The sequence below is a fragment of the Raphanus sativus genome, chromosome 7, assembly GCF_000801105.2.
Source record: "Raphanus sativus cultivar WK10039 chromosome 7, ASM80110v3, whole genome shotgun sequence".
Classification (NCBI taxonomy): Eukaryota; Viridiplantae; Streptophyta; class Magnoliopsida; order Brassicales; family Brassicaceae; genus Raphanus; species Raphanus sativus.
The window spans coordinates 2,324,124-2,342,303 of record NC_079517.1 but is presented as its reverse complement, the minus strand read 5'-3'; the positions used below and the strand labels follow the sequence as shown (position 1 = coordinate 2,342,303).

The 18,180-nt window shown below is 30.1% G+C and overlaps 2 protein-coding genes across 2 annotated transcripts; one reads left to right on the top strand and one right to left on the bottom strand.

Moving 5' to 3' along the window:
- Positions 1-5,437: 5,437 nt before the first annotated feature.
- On the bottom strand, positions 5,438-8,611 carry LOC108814463 (glutamine synthetase cytosolic isozyme 1-4). The gene is made up of 12 exons (XM_018587044.2): positions 8,014-8,611; positions 7,779-7,818; positions 7,561-7,664; positions 7,428-7,476; positions 7,242-7,348; positions 6,787-6,874; positions 6,568-6,696; positions 6,384-6,458; positions 6,228-6,281; positions 6,096-6,133; positions 5,846-6,005; positions 5,438-5,750 (listed from the first exon to the last, which is right to left on the bottom strand). Exons 1-12 carry the CDS (start codon positions 8,085-8,087, stop codon positions 5,598-5,600), a joined length of 1,071 nt encoding a protein of 356 aa, XP_018442546.1. The 5' UTR covers positions 8,088-8,611; the 3' UTR covers positions 5,438-5,597.
- Positions 8,612-15,349: 6,738 nt separating this feature from the next.
- Positions 15,350-17,817, top strand: LOC108818167 (probable inactive receptor kinase At5g16590). Its single transcript, XM_018591062.2, has 3 exons — positions 15,350-16,840; positions 16,914-17,231; positions 17,304-17,817. The coding sequence occupies exons 1-3, from the start codon at positions 15,601-15,603 to the stop codon at positions 17,579-17,581; spliced, it is 1,836 nt and encodes a 611-aa protein (XP_018446564.1). The 5' UTR covers positions 15,350-15,600; the 3' UTR covers positions 17,582-17,817.
- The last annotated feature ends 363 nt before the right edge of the window (positions 17,818-18,180 follow it).

Sequence of the window (18,180 nt, the reverse complement as noted above, 5' to 3'; positions counted from 1 at the left end):
GCCAATCTGATAAAATTTGACATGCGTAATTTTTTGTCAAAAATACTTCACAATTTGAACATGAAGATAAAATTAAGAACGTGCACAAAAAAGATAAAGTTAAGAACATTTGAAGAAACTAATAAGCGTGCTAAAGAAGAAAATTTCCTCCTTTTTTTGCCAAAAAGAGAAGAAAATTTCTGCCGAAGAAGAACCACTAGGATACTAGGTTTCATAGTATTGAGACCGATCTCTCAAACTAATTAAAGATGGAGAAGGTCATACGCCATTGATTTGTAGAAGGACTCCCCTAAAATAGGAGCTTTGTATTTGAAAGTGATATCAATTAGATGATGAGAGCACCACACATCTAAAGGTTTTTATATGCAGCCGATGACTTTATTTCACACGCAAAACACATATTGTTATTGTCGCTTAAATTAAGATGAGGGGCTGAGTGCCATTTTTTAGATTGTGTTTCAGTTAGGTACTGAAAGCGAGAAGGGTAACATCTCATTATCATTACAATTTATGGTAGGTGCCTACGACACACCATTTAGACTAGCTGAGTTGGCAGTCAAGAACACATAGGACCTCGATTCATCCACCGAGTTGCAAAGTAAACATAAATTGATAAAAGTTCCGTTTGACAACTTTTATGAAGAGAGCCAACATATGTTGGACAAGAAAAAATTAACCACATGTATGCATTTATCATCTTTTTGTATGCATTTATCATGCTTCAGCAATATTACTAATCACCCATGGCTATTTCTTCTTCTTTTTTTGTTAAAGAAAGAAAAGATTATGGCTATTTCTTCTTGGTAATTGTTAATCGTTATCTTAATTTCAGATTCTTGATTTTAATTTAACTGGAAAAATTAAGTGGTTATAAATATTGGTAATCTGATGAGACTGAATCATGTGTTACAAATTTATGAAAGATGAAGAAAGGCGATAATAACAACAGTCACAATCTATAAACACGTCCCATTTATGAGAGCTTTTATAAGAAAACTCTATCTATAAACCCCATCACATTAATGTGTACGTTGATATGAATTTTTCTAAGTAGGTCTGAAACCTAAATGAGTTCGTAAGATTTTTAAAATAGGCACTATTTAAAAATTGACATAAGTGTAGGAATATCTCAAGTTCCAGTATGCAAAGTCAGCATAGATGAATCAAAAAACTTAATTAATTGATGTAAGTTTAAGGTTGAGAGAAGAGATATAGAGAGAGATAAAGGAAGAAGAAAAAGAGAAGGAGCAATTCAACGAAAAAAGTGATAAATGTGAAGAGACAGAAGGGCACAGGACTTTTCTGCACATTGGAGAAAAGATAGCCTGATGTGATAGGTCATGAAATCATTTTGTAATCGATTGCTTTATGATTGCTCCTTTCTTTTCTATTTTCTTCGTTTTATTTTAAATAGAGAGCGCATTTATTAACAAGTGAAAAAGTTATTATTGGGTTGGATTTTGTTTTTTCTCTAAAGCTGATCAAAAGTAGAAGATAGAAAAAGTATATATTTAATAAAGAAAGTGCTTTTCCCAAAGCTTTTCTCTCTCTCTGTTCTCACTTATATATATAAATAAATTATTTTCCTGATAAAAATAAATATAAAAGATAAAGTCAATGGAAGAAAAAAGCAAAAGTTAAAAAAGCTGCAAGATGATGAAGGTATAATAATGACTAAATGATAATAGAATGCATGCATGCATGCATTGCATTGTCCTATTTCCACACAACACATACAACAGTGCTGACTCGTTTATTTCAATCCTTAAAAGAGTTTACTTCTCTTTTTACTTGTCTTTAAACTCTGGCGCATTCACTTCGCGGTTCATAAACCTTCTCCGTGTGTGCATTTTCCTTTTATTCCAATTTCCAAACTAGGGGTGTGTGTGTTTATATACACATGTAAACATGCATGCATGTCAATATTAACATGTAGATTTTTTTACTTTAACTTTCTGGGTAACCGATGTATAGTACCAATTAGTTACATAGTGTTAACACGGAATAGCAAGATGAGCTCTCAACCGTTAGATTTTGGGATAAATGTCATTTAAATCAATAACTTTTTAATTTGGTTGAAAAAATATAATTTTTTCGTAGACTATTTAAATTTTCAACGTATTTTGACTAACCGCTTTAACTTCTAACATATTTTGACTAAAAGCATCGTTAAAATGGTTAACAGATTCTATTAATAGAGTTAATCTCCATCTCTATAATATTCTGTTAGATTCATATGACGTTGTTTTGAATATTCAAAAAATTGTTCCTCAAGTGGATCCAATCCATGACCCAAATTAGACTCGTTACAAAGTTAAACCACTAGACCACTTACAGCTATGTTAAGTTGTATAAAAACTTATAGTTATTATTATTAGACCTCCAAATCGTCCTCTCTCAACTTAAATCCCTAATTCTTTTCTGAATCTAACTATTGATTTATTTTGTTTTAATTCATTTCGGTTAAGGGTCTATTGGTTAATGTAATAAAGTGAATGTGTGTCTATGGTTTCGTTGTGCAAACTGTGTTGGAGATGAGTGAAAGTCTGTCTAATCTTGAACTGTTAATATTTTAGTTTAACTGTTAATCTTCTTTTGTGGTGAAGTTGATGATTTCGAAATTAAAGTTGGTGCTTTTAAATGACATTTTTTTTCTTAAAATTTTAGTCCTACGAAATTTTTTCGTAATAGCATTGAACTGTTAATATTTTAGTTTGCTGTAAATTACTTTATGTCTACAAATCTTGAATCATAGCGTGGTATATCTGAAATATTTTGATGAACAAATAAAAAGTATTTTTCTGGAAGTAAAAAAAAGAATCAGAGCAAGTAAATTGGGCTTCAAGCCTGACTATGAGAAACCAAACCATGCATTATATTATATAAAGCTAATGATTTTTGTTTTTAATTTCATAACTGACTGGTTTTCTGAAAAAAAAAAATATTCATAGCTGACTTAAACAAAACATTGACTAATAAAAACTTAACTCTATTTCCATACTTCCTTAAAAACGAGGTTATCTATTTTCAAACCAGTATTTTCAAATCCGACCTAGATCCGCGGTTGAACTAGTAAACCAAGTGATTCAAAATAAATCCGGTTTGAATTTTATGAAAATGTCAAAATTTAAAAACCCAATAAAAACCTGCTAAAAACCACTAAAAACCGGAACCCGGTTACCGGTTGAACCAATAGACAATTGTTACTATTTTCTTTAGTTTTTAACTATGCTTTTAAAATCTATTTTATATAATTACTAGATTCTTTTTTTTTGTCTAGTTTCTGTATTTTAGTACTTTAAAAAAAAATCTTACTGTGTAGTCTTATTATATAATATTTGACAAAAAAATCTTGTTATCCTAATCTCTAAATCACAATCTCAAATCTAATATAATTCTCTACAAAATGAAAATTTTTAAAATAGCAGTTTTAAAAAAAATACTTACAACATATTGATGAAAAATTCTGAACTAATATTCATATATCAACAAAAATTCTTGTTATCGGGGGATGATTGGTTGGGTTGTAGGAAGTGACTTTAGCTTTAATTTTTGTCTACAATCTTAAATATCACCAATCATGTTTTATATTAATTTTTACAGCTAGAACCAAAAAAGTAAAGCTACAGCAAAAAATTAAAAAAATGACTTTAAAAGTCTTGTTTTCTAAAGCTCCATCTTTTTAGCTGTAACAAATTTTAAAGCTAAATCAAAATAATCTACAGACTAAAGTCTAAAATAATTTTTTTACAGTTACAGCTCAACCAATCACCCACATCATAATCTCTAAAACACAATCCCAAAACTACAATAGTTCTATATAAAATGAAATTTTTTCAAAAATAATAGTTTAAAAAAATATTTTAAAATACAACATATTGATGAAAAATTCTGAAATAATACTCATCTATCAAAAAAATTCATGTTATCCTAATTTTTGAATCACAATCTCAAAACTAGTTCTCTATAAAATAAAAACTTTCCCAAAATAGCAGTTTTTAAAAAAATATTTAAAAATACAATATATTGACGAAAATTCTGAATTAATACTCATTTATCAAAAAAATCTTGTTATCATAATCTATAAATCACAATTCTAAATCTCATATATTTCTCGATAAAATGAAAACTTTCCGAAAACAGCATTTAAAAAAAAAAATTTAAAATACAACATATTCATGAAACTATCAACAAAAATTCTTGTTATCATAATCTCTAAGTCAAAATCCTAAATCTACTATATTTCTCTATAAAATGAAAACTTTCCAAATATAGAAGTTATTTGAAAAAATATTTAAAAATACACCATATTGATGAAAAATTCTGAAAGAATACTTATCTAGCAACAAAAAATTTTGTTATCCTAATATCTGAATCATAATATCAAATCTACAATAGTTCTCTATAAAATGAAAACTTTCCAAAAATAGCAATCTTTTTTAAAAATATTTGAAAATACAACATATTGATGAAAAATTATGAAAGAATACTTATCTATCAACAAAAATTATTGTTATCATAATTTTAGAGATTATGATAACAAGAATTTTTGTTGATATATGCTCTATGCTCTCCAAATACTCTATGCTCAATGCTCTCATATGGAGTTTTTAGTACAGTATTTTCATTTATAATTTACAAAATAAAATATATAATTATTTTTATTTATTCAATAATATATCATAAAATTATGTTTATGTACAATAAATTAAATTTGTTTTAAAATAAAATAAAATAACTTTACAAATAAAATATCTTTTCAAAATAAATTCACATTTAAATTATAATTTAATTTATGTGATTAACTTAAATTTTAAAGTAGATTTTTATTAAAAAAAATTAATTGTAGAATTTATTTTAAAATATAAAGTTTCTTTTTTTGATATTTACATAATTTTGATGTTACTAAATAAACAAACTAATTATAATTTTCTTAATTTTATCTATTTATATATATTAGAGATATATTAAATAAAATAAAATAAATATATTATTTAATAATAAATATATTAATATTATATACTAATTTTTTAGTAATTTTAAATAATATGTTCTTACTGCTTTACCAATCATTTTATTAAATAGTTCAATGAAAGGATATCATACAATTTTTATAGCATACTGCTGTTGATTTATCATCAGTCAAAACCTTAATACTATCGAAGTTTCTTAGTAGTAGGCTTAATATCGAAGTTTCAAGAAAATGTTTCCAAGTATCAAAATAGCATAAGATGAAGTTTCATGAAAACTCAAATTTATAGCTTTTAGTTTATTGTAGAAAAGAGTTTCGATATTCAAAAGTTATAAATTTGAATCCGTTAAGCTGAAATGGGCCAAATAGAGTGTGCTAAATGCTATCATAGGCAAGGCTAATGCAGGAGTTTGCAAACTGAATAATTTAGAGATTTAAATTTTAAATCTAAAACTGAGATTTGCATTTTGTAATAACATAGAGATTCGATATAGAACTAGAACAGGTTTTAAGAGTTTAAATCAAACATTACATAAACAAAGAAGCCAATGAGAACGAGACAATAGAAGAACGAACATGGACTGATACTAGATGTGTAGTTCCTTGAAGGTCAAGTTTTCTTTCTTCATGGTTTCCAGAGGATTGTGGTTTCAGCAATCATGGAGGTCACAGTGTACGGATCCATGTTGGACGCTGGCCTACGATCTTCAAAGTATCCTTTCCCAGCTTGCTCAGTGTCGCGACCAACCCTAATGGATGCCCCACGGTTGGCCACACCCTGTACAAACCGGTTAAGTTAGATCATAGCTTAGGCTCATGTGATATGGAATGAACACTTTGACATGCTATATTGCTATGAGAGAAAATTCTTACCCATAAGAAAGTGTTGATATCGGCGGTCTCGTGTTTGCCAGTGAGACGACGCTCGTTGCCTTCACCATAAGCAGAGATGTGTTCCTTGTGACGCAATCCAAGCTTCTCTATCGCTTTCTTTATCACTTCATACCCTCCATCTTCTCTCATCGATTTTGTACTACGGAAACCAAGAAACCCAATTCAGAAAAGAAAAAAAAATACAAACCATGTAAACGGAATAAGAGCAGATCTTCAACAAACACAAAACCTGTAATTTGTGTGTGCTCCTGCACCATTCCAGTCTCCCTAATAGAAAAACCAAACAGAGTAATTGAGTAAATTTGAAAAAAAAAAAAACTTTTTGGTTATATTATTTAAATTTATGGTAAAAAAAACAAACCGGAATTGGTTTAGGGTCAAGAGACAGAACGACTCCCGCCAACTCTGTGATCCTCTGTTTTCACATACCAAAGAAACAGAGTCATTAAAACAGAGTATTTGAAGAGACAAGGTCACAGGGTGTATACATAACCATGAGTGTGTTTATCATATATACCTCGAGGATGTAACGAGCGACCCAGACCTGATCAGCGGCAGCGATTCCAACGGTTGGACCGACTTGGAACTCCCACTGAAACCCACACAAGATTTGTTTTAACGGTTTGATTTCTTGTTCTGAACTCGATCAATATGATAATGAATCGGAAGAAATAAAAAGGAGTGACTGGTAAGTAATAAACCTGTCCGGGCATGACTTCTCCGTTAGTGCCACTGACATTGATTCCGGCGTAAAGACAGGCTTTGTAATGAGAATCTACTATGTCTCTTCCAAAGGCTTTGTCTGCTCCAACTCCGCAGTAGTACGGTCCCTGTTTTTTATTTATTTTTCATTATTACTTTTTGGATCGAAATTCAATAACGAGAGGGTATGTAAAAAGATTCGCCGGGAAAGTCTTTACCTGAGGACCTGGGAAGCCGCCGACAGGCCAACCTACCGGCCATTTAATATCCTTTTGTAGCAAAGTATACTCTTGCTCAATTCCATACCTTAATTTCGACATTTAAAAAAAGAATAGGATTGAATATTATTATGTTTTAGTAAGATTGAATATTGAAAATAACTAGAGTTATTTACATCATATGCCACATTCTGAAAATGAAAATTTTATTGTAATTAGTATTATCCTGAAAATTTAGAATAACCGGTGTGTTTATGATCAAATTTACTTTTTTCCCATTATACTTTTTAAGTTATAAGAAAATGTATTAACCATGTAAAGCTGACTAGGACGTGTTATACAATCCATATTTAAAACTGACATGATGATGTCGGCAAAAAGAAAGTGTGCAAACTTAAAAGTTTTCAACAAAAATTGAAATAAACTTTGAGAAAACATTTAAAGGATATATATACCATGTTTCTTCGGCGGCAACGCTGGGATCGCTAAAGATCTTGGCCGCAGCATGCCTTTTGTTTGTCGGGATCGGCTCACCGGCAGGTGTATATGCGTCACACATCACCTAATTTCCAAAACAAAACAAATGAATATATATAACAATTTTGGAGATTATTGTTTTTATTGTGTAATCGAGTTATTACAAGGATGTTGTTGCCTTTTCTGAAGGGGTCTTTGAAGATAGCTTGAGGGCTAAGAAACATATAGAGAAACCACAATCTTGTTAATCCATATTTAGTTAGCTTACTCAATGTTTTACTATGTTTTGGAACATACTAAATGATGACTTCACTGTCCTCGCCGGGAGCTTGGCCAGTGCTTGAACCATCATAGTTCCATTTCGGTAACTCCGATGGATCCTTGACAGGTCCCGGCAAAGTCTGCAATAACAATGAATATACAATCATTCATTTGCTTAAGTTCTTAGTATTGTTTCAAAAGTGTATTCATCGAATCATCGTTATATGCTCTAAAACAGAAAAAAAAATGATTACCCTTGCTTTGCTTCTCATATCCAAGCCTGATCCACCAATCCTATTCATTGAAATCACAAAACATTAATCAGAATGTTCAATCCATCTAAAAGTCTTGACTCAGACATATTCAAGAAAACCTCAAGGAAGAAACAAACACCAACTCAAACACAGAAGCAAAGATCAACCCATATCATTGATTTATTAATATATATTGAATATTATTTTACAAAGATCGATGAAGAATTGTACGGACCATATGTACTCCGCAATGATCTTCTCAGAAGAATCGGAGAGATCGAGATTGATCAAATCTGCAAGTGCCGACATTTTTTATAGGAATCTTAAAAAATAATTAGCTTTGTTTTGTATAACAGTATAACACTAAAGAGATTCCTGCAAGTGTATATATAGCGAGAGAGAGAGAGAGAGAGAGAATGGTAGGTGTGTGCTTGACTATGCTATGAAAAATGATTTTGGTTAACTGAGAATACGGAAAATATCTGGCTATTATTGGAAATGCGAATCATCCGGAGATTCAGGTTGATTCTCTAGTTATAAGATTCAAATTTGCAGAATCTTTTTCAAAACAAAAGTTAATGACCTGATGTCCCGATAAAGTTAAAGTATCTCACCTAATCAATTTTTTTTTGTGTTACAAAAACTATGGAATATGCATGTATTCAAAAATAATAAACAGTTTGTTGATATGGGAGGTTAATAAATTAGTTTCATTCACTAAATCTTTATTAACAAGGAAATCGGGAATATATTTCTTAGATCTCTTGGAAATGTTTGTTCTCATGTGAATGCAAACCAAATTAAACAAAAAAAAATTGTGTGTGCCACAAAAGAGTTTAGATATTTTCGACTCTCTGTTTGGTTGCTTATGAAAATTTCTCTTCGAAGTTGCCCAAAAAAAAAAAAAAAAAAAAAAAAAAATTTCTCTTCGATATTTGTTTGTGTGGTGTGGAGGATTTAAATTTTGGACCAACCATTGAGTTTTAATAATCACTATGAAAAAGATAATTGGTTTTACACATAAGATACGTGACCATACTTACGTAAGTCGTGGGGCTCTAACAGTATGAGTGGTGAGCCATAAGCTCCCACTAATTTGAAGATCCACGCTTTATCTCTTCTCAAGATTCTAGTTTTTAGGGAATCTGTCACCAGCACTCACCCAGAAAATATTATGTTATTCTTTTTTTTTGGGCAACAAAATATTATGCTATTCAAGTTTTAATAATATGATGCTAAAACATTACATATAATAGAATTAAAAAAACATTACATATAATAAATATATACGACCGTGAAAATGATTAAGAATATACTATACAGAATTATGTATCAGTCATTTAAATTCTTAAGATTGACTTCTGAAATTTTATTCCGTGAACAGAAAAAAACAGTCAAATAAATTTCTCATTGCTTTAAATTTTGATCCTAGCATTACTATTTTTTGCTAAGTGGTCCAATAAGAATTATTCTTGGAAGGTAAACTTTTAGACTCACCCCTAGGGTAAACTTTTAGATTCACCAACCAATACGAATCAAGTATTTCATAATTAATATCTTTTAAAAAAGGAAACAAAATATTATCAAATTATATTATGTTTTTAAACTAAACAAAATAAAAGCAAATAAAAATAATAGTAGTTACAAAAAATGATTTAAAAAATATATTTTTAAAATTGTCAAAAAAATAAACCCTAAACCCTAAACCCTTGAGTATACCCTAAACTCTTAAGTATACGCTAAACCCTTAGATAATCTTAAATTCTAAACCCTAAACTCTAGTATATGCAAAAAAAAAAATTAGATATTTTAACGCCGTCATCGAAATACTAAACTCTAAATCTTAAACTCTAAATCCTAAACCTTTGGATAAACCCTAAACTTTAAGATTAAGGATTTGATATTTTTAAGATTTAGTGTTTAATGTTTTTAATTTAGAGTTTAGAGTTTAGTGTTTTGATGACGGAATTATTTTTTTAATTTTTTTTGCATATATTACTATTTTTATTTATTTTTAATATTTTTTAATTTAAAAACATAATATAACTTGATAATATTTTGTTTCTTTTTTTAAAAGATATCAGTTATAAAATGAGTGATTCCTATTGGTTGGATGAGCCTCTAGGTCCACTCTAGGGATAAACCCAAGAATAAGTCGTCCAATAATTCACGTATCATCTGTGGAGTCTAATTAAGCTAAGTCTGGTTTATTATGCCCCAATAATAAATAAAACTATAAAATATAAAATACTATCAAAAGAATAATTTATGTATCCAAATAATATCTAATATCAAAAAGAAAAGCAAAATCAATCAATCATTAGAACATTAACTTATTTGAATCGTACTCTTAGTTTAATATATACTATATTTTGATCTGTTCTTCCAAATGATTGATATATGTTTTGTTTGTTTTTTTAATTTAATTTTGATATTTGTGTTTTTAATCATATTTGTGTATAAATTTTAATAAAAAAATTATATTATAAAATAATAGTCATTTAAAATTTGATCCGGTATACGCTCGGTTTTTTGTAATTATATGCATACTTTTTTATAATCATATTTGTATGTTTTAGATCTTAGTCCGCGGATATAATGTTGGTTTGTAATTTTTTATTTTGTTCTGTAAATATGTAACATTTTCTGTCACTTTTTTAATATGTTAAAGAAATTAATTTATATTCCATTGTATTACATGGGATTATCCTAACGTAGTGGTTAGTGAATATTTACAGAAAGAATGTAGGGTTATATAACATATACTGATGTGCTATTAATTTATTCTTACTTGTTGATAACCACCCTAACATAGTGGTTAGTGTTTAAATAAAATTATATACACTTACATAAAAAGAATAAAAAGTGGCTCTTTAAATAAAGTGAATAAATAGTTGGACATAACATTTATTAATATGTCATTTTAATAGAATATATAACAATTTTTTTTATTAATAGCCTATTACAAATTTATATTTCTATTTATTTTAGATTTAAAATTTAATTTTACAAAATTATTTAAAATATTTTTGAACACTCAAAATATTTATACATTTATATTAAACTAGCAAGCAATTATATATTGATAATTATAATGAACTGCTTAGTTTTTCTAAACCATGAACTGATATTTTAGTATATATAAATCCACAAGGAAACTTGATCCACACTTTCAAAACACAGAATTATTTTCGAAGTAAAACAAATCTATATGATATAAATTTCTATTCTGATTGTGTATCTACATTTAAATGTTACATATGAAGAGTTATATTCAGTGTTCTGAAACCCGATCTGGATGCGTGGTCAAACTGACAAAACCGATGACTTTATATATAATCCGGTTTACTTTTCAAAAAAAAAATTGGTAGTGAAAATTTTATAAAACCCGCAGTCAACCATTAATACCTGAAAATTAGAAATCTTATACATATGTATTTTCTTATAAAAGCATTTGTTTTAAAGTATATATAATTAAAGTAAAGTTTACATGAATATAATTTTATGAAAACAAGATAATTCATTTATATATCCCGCCTCGTATCAATTTTACTTATATTTTATAATTTTAAATTAGAGTACAAAATTATTTTTAACTTCTTATGCTGGTACAAATTATTATATTTTTCTCATCATTATTTTATAAATTAACTATTTTAATTCAACCGTCTCATATTTAATAAATATATAAAATTATTTATAATATTCTAATTTAAATATATAGAAATATATATTAAAAATGAAATTGTTTATTAGTTTATATATCTTACTTTTATATTTAATTTAATAAGTTGAAGTATATTGTAAAATTCATGTATATAATTTATTCTTTTATAGTTTATAAAATAGTTAAGAAATGGATTAAAATACTTTGTATTTATTAATAGATGTTGTTATTTAATTGTGGATATAAATTATGTATATATAAATATGATAGAAGTTTTACTTCTTATTATATAAATGAAAAATAAAAATGAATTAAAATTCGTTTATTATTATAGGTAATATATATTGTGACTTTTATTATTTAAGTAAATATTAAAAATGCATATTTACATTTTAAATAAAAGATATTATTAAAATGTTAACAATATCATTTTAGATATCTTATTTTGAAAATATTAAAATAATTGGCTAGATATAGTATATATTCAATAGTCTGTGACAAAAAAAATATATTCAATAGTATCTAAGTTAGCTGTAAAATAAATAATAGAAATTTAAATAAATGTAATGGTTCAACTTTGGTTATTTGCAAATAGATAAAAAGTGATTCTGTTTTAATAGTATTGGGTTTACCAAATACCTATGTATACATAAGAAAGTTATCAAACTGAAATTACATAAGAAATCAGTACTCAGTCCTTTAATCTTAGAAATATAAAAAGCAAATATATATACATACTATTATCCACATCATGCCTATAGAAAAAAAAAGTTGGAATCGGTGTGAACAAGTATTAGGTTTTTGATAATAACCAATTATTGCAATTCGTTGGTGGGTCATAATGTCCTGTGACTTTGGGGTATTTTGTATTTTTGTCAACACTCCTCTTATTTTATGTCTAAAGTATATACGTATTAAAATCGAAAGCTTATATTTTCATTGGTGGGAGAGTCGTAATCCTCTACTAATCACATATAGTCCCAACTTGTGTTTGATAGTGATAATAAGCTGGACCAATGGGGTTGTTGTACTTGTATCAAACGAAATGACATAAATGCTTTTGTTCCTATCTTCCAACTATTATTAATTTTAAACCTAAACTATAAGTAATTTCCCTGGATCATATAATACACACCATCATGCATGATTGTGTACTTTTTTTTGGTAATAGAAAAATGTATTTTATTTTTATTTTTTGAAAATCCAAACATTATAAATAATTTATTTTATTGCGAATCGAATTCCGGGGACGAAAGCTACAGCCACAACCTTTTTAGCATCAAAACTGACTCTTTTTGGTTTGTATACTTACATGTATGCCACAACAATATATTAGCTATTAGTTTAGTGGTAGTTCCGAAGATTTTAAGGTTTTTTTAACTGTAGAGTTTTAAATCAAGGAAACACCTGGTATATATACAAAATTTTGTTTGGTTTTGTTTTGGTTATTTCAGTTTTTAGCTCGGTTAAATAGCAAAGTTGAAAATCAGCTAATATCTAAAAAAACTGGATTTAATTCGGCCATTGTTTGATTTCTGTTTTCGAATAATTTCAGATAATACAAATAAAAATATTAAATATTAGTTCAAAAATCAGGTAATTCAGATTATCGGACAAAATATGGATAATTTAGATTGTTATATATTTCAAATAAAAATATTGTAATAATTTGGATTTTCAGGTAACTTGGACTATAAATAATACTATTATGATGTATTGTTATTTATAAATCAAATATAATTGAATTTTTAGATATATAATATGTATTTTATTCATTCGATTTTGGTTCAGTTTTAGAGATGACCCATCTGGATATTTAAGAAATTTCGTTTGGTTCCAGTTATTTTGGTTCTGTCTTATTTAGTTCTTTGGTTCGGATAAATCTGCCGAGCTTAGGTAGTTAGTTGGGTCATATACGTAGTATGGAAAAAGTTTACATGTCACAACTAACAAGAACCATCTACTACTGCTAACAAAAACAAAAAGAAAAGAACCAACTGCTACTTTTGGTTAGGGCTGGGCGTTCGGGTACCCATTCGGGTTTCGGTTCAGTCCATTCGGGTTTCGGGTTTTCGGGGTCAAAGATTTCAGCCCCATTCAGATATTTCTAAATTTCGGTTCAGGTTCGGTTCGGATTTTTGCGGGTTCGGTTCGGGTTCGGATAACCCATTTAAAATGTTTTTAAATTTTTAAAATTCATTAAATACTTTAAATTTTCAAAATCTATAAGAAAGATAATATATTACATATAAATTTTCATAACATATAAGTCAAAATACCTTAATTTAACATATAAATTGGTTTTCTTTGAATATTTGGATAAAAAATCAATAGATATTTAACTATTTTTAGTGTTTTCAGTATACTTTAGCTATTTTAAATATTTACTTTTGACTATTTGCATATATTTTTTGAGTATTTTGGAAAACTTAAAGGTATCTTCTATATTTTTAATATACATTATATATAAAAATAATGTATATATTTAAGTATATAAATTTATTTCGGATACATTCGGATACCCAAAATACTTTGGTTCGGATCGGGTTCGGTTTTGGTTCTTTAAATACCGAAATTTTGAATCCGTTCGAATATTTAATCAATTTCGATTCGGGTTCGGTGTTACTTTTTCGGATCGGGTTCGGTTTGATTTTTCGGGTTCGGATTTTTTGCCCAGCCCTACTTTTGGTAGTCCATATAATCTCGTTGAGTACTATGTATCATGCAATCGAATGGGCTTCAAAATAATAATTTGACTAAAGACCAATCTCTCAGTAGTATGTCTCATGCAATCGAATGGGCTTCAGAATAATAATTTGACTAAAAACAATCTCTTTTGTTTGTATGAATAAAATGTATGGGCTAATTCAATATGAGATAGGCTCACGATCTACAACTAGCTTTAGTATAATATCAATTACCTGGGCTCAAACCAAAACTTGAGGCCCATCAATACCATTTGTTTTTTTTTGGGTCGAATAACATTGTTCATAAATCTCCCTGGACTTTTATCTATGTTAGAAGCGCGTATATATATACATTAAAATATACAAAATATAAGAATTTTAAAATTAAATTTAGGAATATAATAAAAATTATATGATTTAAATTTAAAATAAAGTATTTATTTATTAATAATAAATTTGAAATAATTTCATATTAAAAATGTGAAATATACATATATTGAGTTTAAAATAAATTATTATATTAATTAGCTTTACTATTTCATAAATTTATTTACACGATATATTTGAATATATACTATATCTTTAATAAAAACTTCAAGTCATAAAAATAGTTTATAGTATTAATTTTACTATTTGTATATTTCAATTCTTTCTATTTCATTATTATTAAAATTTTGATTTTATATAAATTAAAAATTATGATTAATATTTTTTATTGATTTGTGAAATTGTGTTTATTTTAGAAGCGTGATTTCATAATGGAATCTAAGTTTTCAAAATGTTTTTAAAGAGAATATTTTAGAAACGTTTTAGAAACGAGATTCTGTAAGTTTTCACAAAATTCCGATTCCGACTATAATTCTGTATCGGGAAACGAACATCCGATAAAGATTCCATGCAACCTAGGTTTTTACATCTATTAATATTTTTAATATTTTTTCAACTAATATTTTTAATATCTAGATCTCCCTGGATTTTTTTTCTCGAAACTTATCTCCCTGGATTTTACAGTTATTAATATTTTTAATATATAAATATCCCTACACAAAAACGCTATATCAAACGTTAATAAAGGAAATAAAATTATTTTCTGATAATCTTTTTGCTATAAATAAAATAAAGAATATTTAACAGAGATTCTCTAGGTTTCCGTAAAAGTAAAAAAAAAATCAACAAGTAGTTTTTTTCTTTCTATTCACTAGTCTGTAATTAATATCTCTCTCTCATCCTTCAACATCCCATATTTGCCGGCGAGATGTATAGGTTATATATTAGAGAGAGAGAACTCAAATTCATGTGAGAGGATTTTCTTCCGTGATTTTCTCTTTCTAAACACTCTTCTACACGTAGTCTGAAAAACACACAAAGATTTTTCCGACAAAATCTCATTAAACCCATCTCAGACACACAGAGAGAGACAAAGAGGCATTCACTGTCCGAAAGGATTAAAACTTTCGGCAAAGAGAAGATGAAGAACAAGACCAGTTTAGGTCTCTCCGTCTTCTTCTTCCTACTCTCTCTCGCCACCGTGGCATCAGATCTAGCAGCTGATCGACGAGCACTAATCGCTCTCCGCGACGGCGTACACGGCCGTCCTCTACTCTGGAACCTAACCGCGCCGCCGTGCACTTGGGGAGGAGTCCAATGCGATGCGGGTCGGGTCACATCTCTCCGGTTACCCGGTGTGGGTTTATCGGGTCCGTTACCAATCGCAATCGGGAACCTAACCCAGCTCCACACCGTATCTTTCCGGTTTAACTCCTTAACCGGTCCTATCCCGCGGGATTTCGCTAACCTGACTCTCCTCCGTTACCTTTACCTCCAAGGAAACGCGTTTTCCGGAGAGATTCCTTCGTTTCTCTTCACTCTACCTAACGTGGTTCGGATCAACCTCGCTCAGAACAATTTCTCCGGTTCGATCCCGGTTAATGTTAATTCAGCGACCCGGTTAGCTACTCTTTATTTGGAAGAAAACCAGTTAACCGGTCCCATACCGGAGATTAAGATCCCGCTTCAGCAATTCAATGTATCGTCGAACCAGCTAAACGGGTCGATACCGGGTCCGTTGTCGGGTATGCCCAAAACCGCTTTTGAAGGTAACTCTCTATGTGGGAAGCCGTTAGCCGCCTGCTCCGTCACCGGTAAAGGCAAAAGCGATAAGTTATCGGCCGGAGCTATCGCCGGAATAGTGATTGGTTGTGTCTTGGGGCTTCTCTTGCTCCTCTTGATCCTGTTCTGTCTCTGCAGAAGCAAGAAGAAGAAGGAAGAGAACAATGTGGAGTCGAGAAGCATCGAAGAAGCTCCCGTCCCAACCTCGTCGGCAAAGGAAACGCCGGCGGTGGCTAACGTCCCTCCTCCTCCGGTGGCTAACGGTGACGGTGCACCAGCGAGTAAAGATCTGACCTTTTTTGTGAAATCGTACGGTCAGTTCGATCTCGACGGGCTGCTAAAGGCTTCCGCGGAGGTTCTCGGGAAAGGAACGTTGGGATCGTCGTACAAGGCGAGTTTCGATCACGGGCTAGTGGTGGCCGTGAAGCGGTTGAGAGATGTTGTGGTGACTGAGAAGGAGTTTAGAGAGAAGATGCAGGTTCTTGGATCGGTTAGCCATGTGAATCTCGTGACGTTGATCGCTTATTACTTCAGCCGCGACGAGAAGCTCGTTGTGTTCGAGTACATGTCGAGAGGAAGCTTGTCCGCTTTATTACACGGTACAAAAAAAAAACATATTAACTTTGAATTTATCTTTTAATATAGATTAGTAAATATTTTGGGATTTTACAGGGAACAGAGGAAGTGGTAGAAGTCCGTTGAACTGGGAAACGAGAGCTGGTATAGCTCTAGGAGCTGCAAGAGCTATTAGTTACCTTCATTCACGTGACGCGGCAACATCTCATGGCAACATTAAGTCATCTAACATTCTCTTGTCTGAATCCTACGAGGCTAAGGTCTCTGATTACTGTCTTGCGCCTATGATCAGCGCTGCGTCTACTCCTAACCGCATTGATGGTTACCGTGCTCCAGAAGTAACCGATGCTCGTAGAATCTCGCAAAAGGCTGATGTTTATAGCTTTGGTGTTCTTATTCTTGAACTACTCACAGGTACAACACGTAGATCTCGTAAACTTCATTCTTGGTGAGAATGTTATTTTGAGTTTTTTTTTTTAATTATAGGAAAATCTCCAACGCATCAGCAGTTAAGCGAGGAAGGTGTTGATTTACCGAGATGGGTTTCATCGATCATTGAACAACAGTCTCCTTCGGTTGTGTTTGATCCAGAGCTCACAAGGTATCAAGATGATGGTGGTAATGAGAATATGATCAGGCTTTTGAAGATAGGTATAAGCTGTACGGCTCAGTATCCAGATAGTCGTCCTTCAATGCCTGAAGTCACGAGGCTCATCGAGGAGGTTTCTCGTTCATCTGGTTCACCAGGTCCTTTGTCTGATTGATTTTTTTTTGTTCTCTTTTTTTCGAGATGGGGTTTAAATTGATCGATTTTAAAGTTGTTGGTCTAAGTTTGAATTTGTTTAAATAGTTTTGTTGGGGTGATTTTTGAAGTTAGTTGAAAAATACGCTCAATGTTTTTTTCTCTTTTAATTTTAATTAGTTTTGAAAGGGGTTTATCAGCTGTTAAATATATCATTGCTAAAGTGTGGAATCAAAAATATACCTCTTTCTCTCCTAAGCTATTATTGACTCCTGCTTTCTAAACTCTATGTCAAAAGTACAATGTTTCTGCCTTTCTTCAGTTTTAAGTTATGTTTTTAAAGGTGATTAAGACTAAGTATCTAAATACATATTACAAACTTCATGTAATAAGTTACTAACTTTACGTTAAAAAGGAAGAAAAAAAGGTAACGGCTCCATGTAACTTTAGGTAACGGGTCTATTCAAGTTTCTTAGCTGAGTCTGCCAAGATAGCTCCCCACCTTTCAGATTCAAATTCAAATTTAGATGATTTGGTAAGGTCGTTTTCAAAACATAAGTTCATTGATCTTATCTTTTGCCTTTAAAGTAGATTTCAAACGAGTCTCTCAACACAGGAGAG